The sequence below is a fragment of the Petaurus breviceps genome, unplaced genomic scaffold, assembly GCF_028583685.1.
Source record: "Petaurus breviceps papuanus isolate PSGF00001 unplaced genomic scaffold, PetGlider_PUasm1.0 90407, whole genome shotgun sequence".
In the NCBI taxonomy this organism is placed as follows: domain Eukaryota; kingdom Metazoa; phylum Chordata; class Mammalia; order Diprotodontia; family Petauridae; genus Petaurus; species Petaurus breviceps.
Genome location: NW_027187241.1, coordinates 2,173,011 through 2,189,442, shown reverse-complemented (window position 1 = coordinate 2,189,442; position 16,432 = coordinate 2,173,011). Strand labels below are relative to the sequence as shown.

Genomic DNA, 16,432 nt, shown 5'->3' with positions numbered 1-16,432 from the left:
TACTTGACTCCTAGAATTCTATATAATCCTATAATTCTAACCAATTTAGTTCTTATTAAAAGTTTTCTATGCCTTTTTCATCTCAGTTCACCTAATCATTTTTTTTATCAAAATTAACTATTTTTTTGGTGCAGTTTTACATTTTTGCTGTTTGAGACTGACCCAGAAGTCCCAGGCTGATATAAAAGGCTAAGACTAGAAGTAATCATGTAAACTGGTAGATAGCACTTGAATGTTTGCACAATGCTTTTAAACCTCAGAACAGCTATCAGGGATCAAGAGATTAATTGACTTGCCTGTGGTCATGTAACTAATATGTGTTAGAAGCTAGATTTGAACCCAGGTCTTTCTTATTCCAAAATCCAAACTTGCTACTACCTCATTTTTCTGTCAGCTGCACAACAATGTTAATATTAGCATTAGCATATAATTCTCCCCCAATCTAGAGAGAAAAGCCCATTTTTCAGAACACAGGAGAAAGATGACTTCTTCATACCCCAAATTATAGCACTTTTACCACTAGCTCTTAAATTTTTTAACATTTCTTTGAAAAAAAATTGGTAGGAAATAACATTGGGGGATTTGGGACCTTTTCACTAAGAAAATTCTTGAGGGCAACTTAGAATAGTCAGGAATACAGCTGTGATACAAGGCCTATTCAACTGAGTCTGGTTCCCAGATCTTCAGATCAGACAGGCTGTTAAAACCTGTTAAAGCTCTGGAAGGTGGATGTTGGTGAGACTTGGGTATGTAGGTAGGGACTCTTTTCCATACTGTTTATCCCAGCAGGAGAGAATTCAGGAGGAATGGGCATTCTCCAACAAAGGGAGCACACCCACCCATCCATGCATAGAGATGGACCACCTTGCACCATGACCAAGGGCCTGGCTGTAGGAATATCCTTTTTTCATGAGGCAACTATAGACAGAATATCTTATTAGGGAGTGCTTTTCTTAAAGCTGTGCTGAGAAATTTTTGCATGCATAATAGCAATTTGCTTAAAAAGCAAATGAAACCGGGTTGATGGTTTTTTTGTGTTGCTTTCTTAAGATCAGTATCTTGGTACTTCTGTGCATTGGCATTAATAAACATAAGCATAAACAGTTTTGAGTTAAGCTTTTTCAGGGCTGCTAAATGAAATCAATCTCCTAAAAACAACTTGTGTTTGAATGCCCAACAGGATCTGCTTCGGTGTCCTCAATAAACTTAACCAAGAGCACTGATGAAATGCCCATTCCCCCACCTGTGCCCCCAAGAAGAAGACCAGAATCTGCCCCAGCAGAATCTTCTCCCTCCAAGGTAAAAATGCAGGCAGGTGCTTGCTGTGGGAAATGGGTGGCTTCCATTGCAATCAGCTACTTGTTTAGTGCTCAGGGTGGCAGGTTGTGGGCAGGGAGGGTTCAGGGTCCAATTTCATGAGTGTAGGAAACTCCTAGTGTAGAATCTCCCTCTACCTGTGTACTTCATTGAGACATGTGACACTTATTCTCATAGAATGGCCCAGAACACTTGTATCTCTAGTCACTTACCCATGTCATGCAGCTAGCATGTACCAGAGACAGGACTTGAACCCAGATCTTTCTAACTCCAAGTGCTGCCTCTTGCCATGTACTTACTAAGCCTTTTATGTTATGTTAACCCCAATCAAAGGACCTAAGACTTAGACCCTTAACAACCTTAGTCAGATCTCCCCCCCTCCAGTCTATCCTCCATACAACTGGCAAACTTATATTGCTAAAATTCAGATATAATAATACCTCAAGAAGTTTCAGTGGCTCCCTGTTTTCTCTCAGATAAAATGTAAAATCCTCTGTCATTTAAAGTCTTTCACAACCAAGTCCCAACTTATCTTTCTGTGTTGATTTCACATCACTTCCCCTCACACAGGCCCTGTTCCAGATCCAGATCATTTTACTTGCTTTCCAGAACACAATGTTCTCTCTCCACATGGACTCCATCCTCCCTACCTTCCAGACTTGGCTTGTGTGCCACAACACCTTTCCTAATTCCCCTTGGCAATCAGACTCTCCCCTATGCCCCACACAGCTCTGTGTTTACTCATCTCTGTGTGTGTATGTGTGTTCATTTGTTCATTGGTTTGTTTTCAGTCAGTATCACATCAAACCATCGAAAGGACCATTTATTTTTGTCTTTGTAGCCCCATTGGCTAGCTTAGTGCCTGAGACACACAGTAGGACCTTAATAAATGTTTAATGAGACAATGAAAACAGGAGAAAGTGACGTGATTCTTTGATATTTATTCAGTCCTCTGATAAGTCCAAAGCTCTAGGCTACCCACCAAAGAAAATATCATAGCTCAGCTCCATTAAATAGAAATGCTTCTTGTCCTCAGTTAATTTGTCTACAAAAAAAAAAAAAACTGATGTCTGATATAAAGGAAATGGTATCATGTTGGTGGGATCTTATTATACTGTGAATTCCTTTCCTGAATCTCTATATAGTAAATATGAAATGGACTTTAAAGTCAGAGTTTTTATTTGAATTTAGATTATCTTTATTTTGATATTCATTTAGTGTTTTCAGTCTATATGAATGTGTTTCATTACATTATCACATTTTCTTCATATAATGTTCATGATATATAGTGTTATGTTCTTGATCATCCTATAAATTATATTATTAATAACTTTCTCTTTTATTTCTCGTTCTTATTTCTTTATTTCTTAGATTATGTCCAAACATTTGGATAGTCCTCCAGCAATCCCTCCTCGGCAACCCACATCAAAAGTCTATTCACCACGTTACTCCGACCGGACCTCGATATCAGACCCTCCAGAAAGCCCTCCCCTTTTACCACCACGAGAACCTGTGAGGACACCTGATGTTTTCTCCAGCTCACCACTACATCTCCAGCCACCCCCTTTGGGCAAAAAAAGTGAACATGGCAATACTTTCTTCCCAAACAGCCCGTCCCCTTTTACACCGCCACCTCCTCAAACACCTTCTCCTCATGGCACAAGGAGACATCTGCCATCACCACCATTAACGCAACAAGATGTGGACCTTCATTCCATCCCTGGGCCACCTGTTCCTCCACGACAAAGCACTTCTCAACACATCCCAAAACTTCCTCCAAAAACTTACAAAAGGGAGCACACCCACCCATCCATGCATAGAGATGGACCACCTTTGTTGGAGAATGCCCATTCCTCCTGAATTCTCTTGTGCTGGGATAAACATTTTCCTGGCTCAAAGTCCATTGCTGGCAATGGATGCACTGAACCTGCCAGCACTGAGGAGTTTGAACATGTACTCCAAACACTAAATACTCTACTTTCAAATGCAGTATCCAGTGAATTGTCAGTGTGATGTCTAGTATAAAAAGAATGGATATTCCTGTTTGGAATGCAGAAAAGCTGACGTGGAGTAATTGGACAACTGAGTGCACCTAGAGATGGGACAAAGGGACTTTTCTAGCCAATGGACAGGAGCTATGTTTATGCATTGGTCTTATCAGCAAAGGGATAGAAAGTGTAGTCTAGTGTCCAGCAGGCCCACATGGTCACAGTTTTTGTAACTCAAACATTATGCACTTTTTTTAAAATATTAAACAGGGATCTTTTCATCCTTCTTCATTTCCCTTTGCTTTATTCTCCCTATTTTAGAATATGTTCTTGAAAACCATTAAGAGGACTGTGAGGAAGATCTGTGGTACCTAACCTTGTTTAGAACCAAGGCAGAGCACTGTACTACAGTCCTGTTTACAGATTCAAAGGGAGAGTCAGTAACTAAGGTGAATTTCTGTTTTCCGCTCATATATATGTCTTTTATGCACTCATTGATGCATATCTGAACATCGAGTACTCATGGTTTTTATATGTAGTGCTGGCAGTATTCTCGCTGACCATCTTCAGAATAGCAACACCCCCAACCTTGCCCCAATGTGCATTTAGACCCGGGTCTGACTGCATTGTGGTCAAATAGCAAAGTGTCGCTCACTTTTTTACTGTCAACAGAAGGGAAACCAAGTAAAATGTATTGTAGGCCACATGGGCACAGTTTTGCCTTTTTTACAAAGCATACAATTAATGGGAACTTTTTCAAACTGTGAGTATATTATTTATCCCCAAGAGCAGAAAAGCAAAACAGGTAATGGAAGAAGCCAAATCTCCACTAGCAGAAGACTGTCAAGCCTGCACATTTTCTAGGATGGAGACAGAGCACCAGGGCAGGTGCTTCCTACTGTGAACTTCATGGTGCTGTGAAGTCAGCAGTTCGGGCTCAAAAGCCTGGTTCTTTAACAAGAGTTTTTCTGCAACAAAATGATAACTAGCCCCCGCGTTGCCAAAGCAACATTAAAATGTAGCTAGGAATTGAAATAGGAGCCATATCTGACATCCAGTCCTGATTTTGTACCTTCCGAGTTTTATTATTCACTTTGGGGCCACTTAAAAGTGCAATAATTGGGGAGGACACACGTTCAGTGATGCTACAGATGGTCAGAATGAAGTTCATAATTGGCTGTACTCCTCACCAAAAACCTTTTTCTGGTAGAATAAAAAATTTGGCAATCATTGGAATAAAAAGGAAGTAATTTATATTGCAAAAAGGTGTGTTCTGTGTTTGTAGAATAAACTATTGTAATGTTATACTTAAATCACCATATTTATTGACTCTCCCTCATACAATGATTAGCATGGGTACCTGGGCTTCACCAAAGAGGTACTTTTTTTTCTCTCTTAAAGAATAATTATAGTGCCAGTCCACAAAGAATTTTTTTTTGTTATTTTATTTTGGTTTTGGTTTTTGTTGTGTTGTTTTTGTTGGGCTTTTTGTTTGTTGTTTTGTTTTATTTTGCCAGAAAGCATAATAGGGTATTAATTACCTTCTTTACACAAGGAACAGTGAAAGTCTTATGTCATTAAATGACAGTGGAAATGAAAAAAATTAATGCTATTGTCGATTAAATATACTACTCACTATTAGGAGACTGTTAATCTATGCTAGTGTGTCACCTTCCCCAACCTCCCACCCCCCTCAAGGTTTACTGATAATCCATTTCATGGCTCATAGCTGTACTGCTTTTAATGAAGCCGTGGAAATGCAGGCACTCAATGTGAAAAGGAACACTTGCTGGGCATCAATGACAAGTGTCACGTTTGATTAACAGCTGAGGAATCGGCATATCAAGAATACCTTGCAGTTGCTTCAATCATGTGTATATAGTGAATGTTACATAAATATACTTGGCAGGTTCATTTTAATTTAATTGAAATAAAGATGCAGATATTTCATTTGGCTGTCATACATTAAATTATTATATTGACAAATACTTCTTATTTCTCTCTGTTGAAAAGCAAAACACTAAGAGCAGCTAAAAGCACATGTGGTACGCCTTTGTTTCTAATGCAGGATGTCTGTGTTTTTAATGGTAAAAGAACTACCTAAAGAGAAGCTCGAGTTTGGCACGCAAAGAAAAATTCGGTTGGAATAAGATGATTGTAACTTTTAAGGGGAACTTTGTAAGTTTTAACATTTTCCAGGCACCATGTACGCAGTTTGGTAAAGTTTGTCTTAAACATTCTACCTTTCTTAAGGTCTTTTGATATATCAAGACTATACATGAAACAACATCTACCCTCATCATTAGTTATCATACTAGGGCTTATCCATGAAACCTGTGGACTGCTTTGCTGGTTCTAACAAATACTGTGACAGTAATGCATGCCAGATATTAATTTTTTTTTAAAAAGAAGCTTTATTAATCTCCAGTATAACGTCTATGAAATGTGCAGTATTTCACCCTTATTTAGTGAGTCATGAATTCATCAGTATCTGCATGTTTCATCTGTGGCTAAATGAAGCAACATTTCAGCAACACTGTTGACTATGCCAGTGGGGGCATTTTTAGCAGTGATACATCACGGTGGAAATAGACTCTTTTAATAATTTTCTGTGGTGTTCATTAGACCAGTACGGTATCTACACCATGATCATATAATTTAGTTTTTAAATTCCAGAAAATTGATTCTATCATCATTAAGCAGTATATCTTATCATAAGTAGACCATGTCCAGTTGTTAGAGTTGAATCCCTTTTGTTTAATGAATGTAACATTTCTGTTTGACTAATAGTTTTTCTCTTTTTAAAATGTAACTTACTTTTTCTTTAAAAAAAAATCCCCTTAAAAATGGAGTTGTAAGTTCATCTTGGGTACAGATTGTCCATTAGCCCACAACAAAGTGATTATTGTGGCTTCAAGCATTATTCTATTAATAAATTCATAATTGATTGGTTTGAATATAGACTGCACTTTCCACCCCCCCCCATCTGGTTTTTATGAAACAATCAGTATTATTTTTTTTTACCATAGACATATTTTTTTTTCCTTCCAGAAAGATCTTTCATTGGGGGGAAAGAAGTTAGGAAACCTATATTCAAACCAATTCAGGTAAGAAGTACATATCCAGAAGATCTCATCATTGTAAATCACACCTCATGCCCTCAGTGTGCTCTCTCTCTCTTGCTTTTATCCTTCTTTCCTTCCTTATAGGTAATTCTTCTCCCAAGTACCCTTTTCTCCATTAGACATTAAGAAGAGCTACTTTGGGGCTGATCCACATCATTGATGAATAGAGTGGGTATTCATTTTGAACAAGGTAGTATAAACCCTGATACCACCCTGCCTTTCAAAAAACAAAAGACTGATCTGAGGTTCAAGCCAGATGTCAGAAGGGCAATGCTCAAATAGTGGTTTAGTGAGTTTTCATTTCACATGAAAATGCAGAATTCCAATTGAATATCCTTAGGTGAGGGTTATGACACAAATAAACAGCTAATAGGGTTACCTTTAATAACTTACAAACCATGTGTGATCTAGAGAAGCTTCATTTGAGTAAAGAAGTTTCTCTGAACAGAGTAATGCAGCACCACAGGCTGTAGAGTGCAAATCCAGAATTACAAATCCGTTACATGCCTTCTGGGAGAGCATCAATCTTCCAAACCTTATTTCAAAATATGGAGCATTCTTTTTTCCAGCAGGAAAAAAAAAAAAAAAACCTGCCTGCAAATGTTTCATTAACCTGAAACAGTGCTGACAAATTTTTTTAAATTTCATTTTATCTTTGATAGGCTGATATCCATCCAACATAAGAAGATTAAATTTATTTTTTGAAAATGATTGTCTATATGCTTTTGACAACACAAATATATGAAAATTCTAGATTTCTGAATGCATTGACAGAATCTAGATTAATTCCATATTTTTTTTTCTCAAGAATACACTCCCAGGAAACATAAAGGAACAAAGATTTACATAATTTGGGGTTGTCAGACAAGAAATTACTATGTTGGTAAATTATCTAGTAATGGGTGTTTTACTGATTCTCTTTTGAAAAGAATATGCCCTCCCAGGATGGTTCCAGGAGCAAATACAACTTTTGTTGTGGTTTGTTGGTGTTTTCATAAGCGGAAAATGGTTTTGTGCCACCAAATTATCACTTGGGATGTATGATCACTGGCATCTTGCTGCACTTGGAAAGCTGATCCTACTTTAACTATGTATTTCTCATCAATGCAATTATAATTCATACCAGTGGTTCTATCATAAGCATTGGGTTTATTCAAACTGTACTCATTTGGAAAACTGTGTTCTTTTATAATCACAAAAGAACAAAAGTGAACATTTGTTCTGAGATATTCTGTTGCTGTGAATGGTTCACTTACACTTTTTAGCCTTCATGTCTCTTCTCATCTCTCCCCTAACATTGGTTTCTGGAAGAAAGGGAGAGTGATACTATATGTCTTTTTTTTTTTTAACAAAGAAGATGGGGGAGGGGTGATATGTATAAGTCAATGTCTTTGATATTTTTTGCTTTTTAAGTATCACATTTCGAACTGTTAGAATCATTTCAAAATGCTTGAAACATGGGCTGTGAAGAAATCATTTTAGGTCTTAAAAAAGAATCATGTGGCTCATACAAGAGAAAATGTAACCCCCAAAAGCACTTGTAACTTGTTTTGTAAGTTTCATGCCTTATTTTCCATTTTTGACACCTTAAAGTGCATTTTCTGTCAACTGTGAGCAAATTCCCCTTTTGCCTTTAATGAAAATAGTGCATTAAGTAGCCAACTGCTGGGAAATTGCAAAGGTGAACTCTTAAGGGCAGCCCCCCTGGCCTGTCCCTCAGTAAACCAGGACAAATGACATACAGGACGCCATAGGCTTGTATGACTACATGGAGACAGAGCCTGTGCAAGATGCATGCCACTTTCCGTAGCTGCCAAATGTGCCTTTTATTAAGAACATCTGTAATTTTTTTTTCAAAGCAAGTCAGCATTTGGGGGCAGGGAATACCTGGGGTGCAAATATCTGGTAAACCTACCAGAGAACAAGCCTTTTTTCTTTTGTTCAAGGGACTTGTGCAAATTTAAGTCAAGAAGCATTTGTGTAGATATGTGTGTTTGCCCTTTTTTTAATGGCATGGTTATTAGCAACGCTAGTGAAAAGAAGACAAAAAAAAGCTGTTGGACTTAACCTGATGTAAGAACAATGTGATGATCTCCAAACTGGCATGTCTTAATATGGCCTATGTACCTAATCATGCCTATAGGTAATATTTGTATTCTGTGTCTGCAGCAGTATTGGGTTTGCATTTAAAGTGGTGGAAATAATGGCTGTTATTTTTCTGGCATTATTAAGATATGTTCTAAAAATAAAATTTTAAAAAAAGTCTCATGTAGCCCACAGGTGTATTATTTGTTTATATTATAATTTCAGTGAGCAGTATTAAATCTTATTTAGTGGTTTTGATTCAATTTCATTTGTCATCAAGATATAGCATGAAAAGTAATTGTTCATGTTCCTTCCTCCCATCCAGCACCTTATATCATGGTACTGAGGGGGAAATCAGACAATATTTTGTACTAAATCACTATGATATATTGTAAAATATTCTTGTAACTAAGAAATAGTCATGAAAATAATAGATCACATTCTTAAATGTCTCCACTGAAGTCCTACCCAAATGCTTCATCATGGAGTGAAAACCCTAAGTTCTTGAAACCTATGAGCACAAGTTCAAGTAGGACCTTCCTACTAAGATCTGCACTTCAAATATGGGACCAGCAATAGGTTATGTGTTCCCTCCCTGTCTCCTTGCTTGTTACAGCACCAACCCAAGTTCAGAAAGGGACATCCACTGGAAGGCTGGCCATTGCTGATGAATTTGGAGGGCACAAGAACTCAGCAAGGCCATCTCTTTACCTTTTTGACCTTATTGCACAATCCCCTTCACTCATTCTACACTCCTACCAAACTTCTTACTGTTCTTTATACATTGTACTCTTATCTTCCATCACCATTCCTTTGCATGTTCTGTTCCCTTCACCTAGAGTCCTCTCCCTGTTCACCTCCATCTCCCAGAAGCCTCAGCTTCCTTCAGGGCTCGGCTCAAGTACCACCTTCTACATGAAACCCTTTCCTGATGGCCCCCCTGCGCCCCCCCCCCAGATGACAATGCCTTCTGCCAAAATTACCTTGTATAAGTTTTGCTATATCCCTATCTACATATTGTCTCCTTTCACAAGGGCAGGGACTCTCATGTTTGTTTTGCATCCTCAACTCCTAGCATTATAGGAGATACTTGGTAAATGTTTACTGACTGATTTGAAGCTACTGTGTGAATTCATCAGCAAAATTATAGAACCCTCAAGTACCCAAGTATTCTCAGGTAAGGTCTACAAACTGTTTTGAGTAAAAGAAATGAAGAGCCTCAGACCTCCTCTAGCTAATCCATAACTCTCCAAGAATTCCCCTCTATGACATCTCCTAGAGTTTACCCAACATTCTCTCTAGTGAGAGAAATAAATGCATTCTCTTACTCCAAGAGCTCGTTCCATCCTTAAGTTGTTTATAATTATTTCACATTTTTCCCTTGCAACAAAGCCCAAGTCTACTGTTCTGCCCTCAAGCCAAGCAAGACAAGTTTCTTTGCTCTGCCAAGAAAGGGATTGTGTCTCACCTGAGACTTCCCTCCTGCAGACTAAACATCTCCAGTTCCATTCTAACTATTCTCACAGGACTATGGCATACCTTATTTGCATATATCTACTCAGAGAATTTGGGCTCCTTGGGTAAGGCAGGGTTTGGAGACGTGGGAGGTGTCAAGGTCCAGTCATCCACTTACAACATGAATTACAATAATTAAGCTAATTAATTAATTAATGCCCAATATCTGCCAACAAATCTTTTCATTGGGAGGTTTTAAATGTATTGATGCAGACCAGGGCAAAAGGAGTAGTCACTATGCTTTGTTTGTTTGGGGAGAAGATCCTTTCCTAAGGGAGAGTTTAAAACAAAGAGAATAAGTGGGAGAAAGAGATGTGAGGAATACAAAACAGTGGAGCTGTCCCAATGACCTCTTGCAGAGTTGGCGTCTCTGTTCTCTATCAAAAGGCAGCGAAAATGGGTACTTAGTAAATGTTGCAGTCCCTCTAGCTTTAAAAACACAAGGATGCCAGTTTAAGTTGTGTTGGGATTTCTGAGTGAGATGATTTTGCCTTCCTTCTCTTCCATATTATAATATGGACAAAAGGAACGAAGCCCAGAGGGGTAAATGATTTGTTTAAGTTGCACAGGTTACTTACTACATGGGCTATACACCCAGGCTCTCTTGACACCGAATCCAAGGCTCTTTCCTCTATAGCAGAGGTTTTTTAGAACACCAGGCCAGCTGGCCACAAGCCCAAATCAGATAATGTCATCGTAAAGTGTTTAGCAAGATAAAAATGCAATACAATCTGGATAGCATTAATTTGTGGTTTTCTAAGTCAAGAATGTGTTTCTATTTGAGTTTGACTTCACTGCCACACCACACTGGGATTGGATGATAAGATTATTACATGAACTTCTTCTTTTCTTCCCCCTTCCTTATTTAAATGAAATCAGGGCCCAGAAAAGGGCAATATTTAGCCTCATCTGTCATACACATTCTCTAGAGAAAGGCAAGTCCTTTGTGCAGACATGAGTGTTTATAAAGTGCGTTTGTCTAATTCCTCCAAATTGTTAGTTGACTGAAACCTATTCTTTGGCCCCAAGTTAACAAGTCTGTTCCCTTCCTGGCCTTCTCCACCCTCATATAATCCACTGGTATAAATCCATACTCCTCAGAATGAGGCATTTCATTTTCCAGTACCTTTAATTTTTTTCATCCAATAACTAATGATGTGGATGAAGGGAAGGAAGAATAAATCTGATATTCTAGGTGAGGGGCATGGGATAAGGAGGGACAGCTGATCTTTATACAATTCTCAATTATTCTACATTTTATGAATTACTCAACTCATCTGCTGATACTTCTTTCTTAGATTCTCCAGAGACAAAAATAAATGAAAATGCATGTGGGTGGAGAACCACCCTTAGAGCCAAGATCTCATTTCAAATGCAACAACTGATACCTTCTGACTGTTTGACTCATGTCATGTAGCCTTGTAAGTTCTCAGTGATCGAAGCGATTCTCAAAGACTATGTTATGTTACGTTATGTCATGTCATGTCATGTCATGTTATGTTGTGTGGAAGGTGCTAACATGCAATGGCAGTTTCTTCATCTAGGATGTCTCTCTACCAATGATCCAAATGCAATGCCTCTATAAATTTGCCTGAGAACCAAATGCAGGTTAGTTTTTCTAAAAATTCATTTAACCTGAATCTTCTGAAGAGATTCAGTATGTCATAGTGGAGAGAGGGCTGGCCTTAAAGCTGCCTCCTCCACCCCATGCTGGCTGTGTAACTGGACAAGTCACAGAAGGTACCAACCTACATTGGTAGAGGGAGTTTCCTTACCTGGGAGTTCCCTAGAGCAATGAAGTCCCTGGACCAGTACCACTCCTTTCGGTAGAAAGTTTACATTGTAATCTATAGGCCTACAGAAGGGGTCTGGCACCTCAGAGACCATGTATGGAAATGTCATGACCTGTATGCTACTATATGGCCTATCAACCCTCCAGCCCTTTAAAAATCAAATTTGGATTATGTTAAATGATGTCTTTCTCACAATCTTCAAACTCACCCACACTTTTCTTAGTGGAGAGAAATGAGTTCTATCTCTAATCTCATTCCAGTAGTGACATCACATGAGAAATCCACAAACTTCAATAATCTGCCCACCTGTGCCTTCCCAGAAGAATCCCCCTGGGCAAACTGACCCCTTTGAAATTTCCCCATGGTGGTCTGACCCATTATGTCCCTCAACCTCTGGCCAGAGCACAGTTCAAAGTATTCAAAGTATCATAAATTATTTAAACTGTATAAGTATTAGAAATCATCTTTTGGCTTAGCCTCATGGATTTAATAGGGGAAAGGCAGAAGGAGGAGGTAACCATTTGGCTAAAAGTGAGAAGTCCTCCAGAGCCTCCTGACACCCCCCCTCATTGGGTGGTGTTGGTGACCTGAGCTCTTATTAATTTGATCATATCTGTGTAAAAATACATTTGGCCATTACCCTGAATTCAAGCCTAAGGAGTCACAAGCAGCCACTTGAAAATGAGAACATACATCAGTGGCCAGTTCCTGGGTTCCATCATATTTTTATTTCAATTATGGCTAAAATATTTTGCCTTTCAAAAATAGGAAGGGAAAAAAGATCAAATTCTTTTTCAAGTTAAGTGAAATACAAAAAGTAAACAAGTGAGGGATGTTTTCCAGAGCCTTCTTTGTCTGTTATAGTCATGCTAATACCCATAACTATCCACAGAGCACCTACTATGTGTATTCCTCTGTTACAGGCTGGGAACTTACATATAGTCACTGCCCACAAAGAACTAGTTGGGGAGATGGGACCCACCCCACTAGCCTCAGCACTGTGTTGCAAACAATGTGCAAACTTTAAAGAATTATATAAATGCGAGATGTTATAAAAAGGAGACCATGGTGGTACAATGAGCAGAACACTAGAATTATCATCAAAACACATGGGTTTGAATCCTGGCTTCTACTTAAGAGGTGTGTGACCCTGGGTAACAGAAAACTCTCCGACCCTCTGTTTCTTCACCTGTAATATGGGAAAAAGCATACTTCCCCTTCCTCCAGAAAGTTGTGGTTAAGACTGATGAATTAGGTTGTTATTAGTATTAACAAAAAGGTAGTATGAGGCAGTATATGCTAGTTACTCAAAGGAACCCACGTAGACAAATCATCTATGCTACCTGAGTTTAGCAGAAGGACTAATTACAATATCCAGGGTAGTCAGGAAGGATAATCACTCAAAGAGCAAGGCTGAGATAATAGAAGGAGGTGGAAGGAATGCATTTGGGACAAGCTTAAGGTACATCTTATATACATGGTATATGACTAGTTTGACTAAGGAAGAGAGTCTGTGTACATAAGTGAGTAGTGGGAAATAACATTGGAGAACTAAGTAGGTACCAAATTGTGGAAAGCTTTGAATGCCAAACTTAGGAATTTGCAGTGACCTGCAGATAATAAGGAACCATTGAAGGTTTTTAAGGAGGGAGGTGCAAACCATAAAGCAGTGTTTTAGAAAGACTTAAATATGAGAGCTAATACCAGATATTCATTAAATATTCTTTAATAGACCAGAGAGAGAAGGGCCTGGAGGCACTAAGAGAACTTATTCAGCTGTTGAAGTAGTTCAGTCATGAGGAGATGAGGGACTGGATTTAGGCTAGTGGTGGTGTATTACATTAAGTGTCATCTTCAGGTTCCAATTTTATGAAAGAGAGCTTATCGTTGAAATTGATTGCACTGTAGGTTTGATATCATGCTATTTTAAAATGAAATTTTGGGGATGGACAGTATTTTCCAAACCTTCCCAGTATGGCTTATCCCTTTGACTGCAAACAGAAAATGAGGGAAGAAAAAGATTTGTGTTTTGCTTGTGATTCAAAATAGACAATAAAACTAGGCTTCTCTTTTTTTTTCATTCTATTTCCAGTCCAGTTAGTATTGTGATATTCATGCTCTAACTGAAAGCTATTTTCTGGTATAGTAGTAACATGAAATTTATTTTTTATGAAAAATATAGTTAATATCAATAAAATGATTATGAAAATATGACTAAAAATCTTATGTCTGAATGAAATACAGAGACTTCTAAATTCTTGGCAGTTGGTATTTGAAAAGTCAGTCCCAAGTGTTAGGATACTGCACAAATAGGGATTGTCTTCAACATCTCCTAATATGGGGCTCATAAAAACTTATGAGTTCCTGCTACTTCATTACCAGCAATTCTTCAGGGAAAACAGTCAAACTTTGCATTATCCCACATTTTCCTATTTGAAGCTAATATTTTGAGCCTAAACATGCCCTTTTGGGGCACATTCCATGTTCGACACATTTATAGTGGAAATATTGCCACCTCATTGAAATGTGCTGCCTTTTAGCAGAACAATATGTAATCAGAATAGTATACTCCCGAATGGCAAAGTTCAGCACTCCCAGACCTGACAGTTCTTATTCTGAGTGTGTTTGTTTGTAGGAACCAAAGGGGGTAAATGATGCTAGGCATTGTCAGTCTCACACTTTCTGACTTGCTAGATCAGACAGTGTTCCTTCTAAAGGAAGAGTGCATACAGTGGTGCTAAATCTAGGGTTCACCATGAACTCCAGTACCACACAAGATGATCTTTGCATTCATGGTAAGGGGCGGGTAAAAATACAACCAAACAGTCTTTGGACTCCAAAGAGTCTCCCAGATTCCAGTCTGGTATTGGTGGACACATTGACTCTTACCCTGAAATGTCGTTGTTGTTAATACATGTCTCTTCAGTCAGAAAATGCAAGTTATATTCCTTTACCTTTTGAAGCTGCTCTGTTAGGTAATCCACAACTTCTCTGTCACTCCTCTTATGGGAAAGGACTACAATGCAATCATTCGCTTTACATGAATGTTAAGAGTTAGCTGTATAATATATCCCAAGTACTTTGAGTTCTTTGGAGGACAAATGACAAAATGGTTTGAGTTGGTCTTAACATGACACATAATTTAAGAACACTGAGGATCAGTTCATAGGCCAAACGCTTAGGAAACATAAAATTCATATCCATGTTTAATATCAGTGTGTCCAGTGTTATACTTGGGGCACAATTTCAAAGTGGAAGGTTTTGTTTTTTTAAAATGTTTATTTTCCTCCAAACTAATAGTGTCTTTCTCTATTGCTGGCTCTTTCAATGAGGAAGGCCTCAAAGATTCTTCATTCCTTTTCTCACAAATGTCCAGGCATGATATTCAACATTATTCACAGACTAGTCTTCATCACTCGTCAATGCTTTGCAAGTTGATTTGTTTTCAAATGAAAATATTTAGATCATTAGTTCTTCAATAATTTATACATTAAGACTTTATATATAGATATACGTGCACAGATGTATACACATAGACACTGTCCATCTTTGTCTCACCACTTGACAATAAAACTTTACATATGTTTTACACAGCAGTTCCTTGGTCAAGGTCATTTGCAAGAGCAAGTTGGTTTCTGAAGAGATCTTGTTTGGTGGGTGAAGGATCCATTGAGGGGTTTTCATTAGTTTTTTCCCTGTATTCTGATCCACTGGACCTAAAATCTCAGCACACAGATAAAGTACAGGTTGATTTGGGTTTAAATGTTTTAGAATATTCTATCTATCCACACTGTTTGGCATTTGTCAAACTGTTAGGTTGCCACTTGGATCTAGTATAATGTTTAATTTTCCTAGTTTTACCCAAAGGGTAAGTTGATCTGGCATTTTCAGAAGTATAAAGTAAGAGGATTACCCATATTATGTCTGAAGGAGGGAACCATGAAAATGGCTCGTCATAATTATTGTGTGGGGGGGAAAGTATAGTGTGAAATAACACTATCCTGGAGCAAAGAAAAGCTCAAAAAAGTTAGGGATTCATATTTTGAGGCTGACCTATCACAACTAGTACTCAAATTATCAGGTCCTTGAGTTAACCGGTATCCAAAACCAAGGAGTTCAAAAATTCTAGAGTTCATTGTTTTCAGCCAACCTTACCCCAAACCCTCTCTATGGAGTCTTAAATGTCTTTGTTTTGTTTTTTTTATACATACATATATATTACAAACTCTTACTTTGGTTTATTTTTATAAAGACAGATTTATTGAGGACGGCCATGCATATATGCTATACATGAAAAAGTGAAGAAATGTGAATACAATAATCAGATTGAGGAGATACCATAATCTCAACCACCACCAAGGAGACCAAGCCCAATAGTCAACAATTCAAATAAATCCAATCAAGTCCCCAGGCGAGGGCACCTTCTTCCATTTTCTTGGTTAAACTGTAGAAGGGACTTCAGCTTTGCACTGCCTACATGTTGATCCTGTCAGAAGTGCCTGGAAGGGGAGGGACTCTAGAAATTGCCTCTGATACACCAGACTGGAATCATTTAGAGATCTTAAATTTGGGGTTAGAAATTATAAATCCAGCCCCATGACAAGGAACC

General features: G+C 38.2%; 2 protein-coding genes across 3 annotated transcripts in view; one reads left to right on the top strand and one right to left on the bottom strand.

The window, feature by feature from the left end:
• Nucleotides 1–8,695, top strand: part of SOS1 (SOS Ras/Rac guanine nucleotide exchange factor 1) — a 206,784-nt gene extending 198,089 nt beyond the window's left edge. For both annotated transcript variants that reach the window (XM_069108616.1, XM_069108617.1), the window contains 2 exons: nucleotides 1,181–1,299; nucleotides 2,689–8,695. In XM_069108616.1, coding sequence (XP_068964717.1) covers nucleotides 1,181–1,299; nucleotides 2,689–3,177 — 608 coding nt within the window. In that variant the 3' untranslated portion in view covers nucleotides 3,178–8,695. The remainder of the gene's footprint in view (nucleotides 1–1,180; nucleotides 1,300–2,688) is intronic.
• A 6,513-nt stretch (nucleotides 8,696–15,208) lies between these two features.
• Nucleotides 15,209–16,432, bottom strand: part of ARHGEF33 (Rho guanine nucleotide exchange factor 33) — a 63,003-nt gene continuing 61,779 nt past the window's right edge. The window contains exon 16 of the mRNA XM_069108580.1: nucleotides 15,209–15,539. Coding sequence (XP_068964681.1) covers nucleotides 15,410–15,539 — 130 coding nt within the window. The 3' untranslated portion in view covers nucleotides 15,209–15,409. The remainder of the gene's footprint in view (nucleotides 15,540–16,432) is intronic.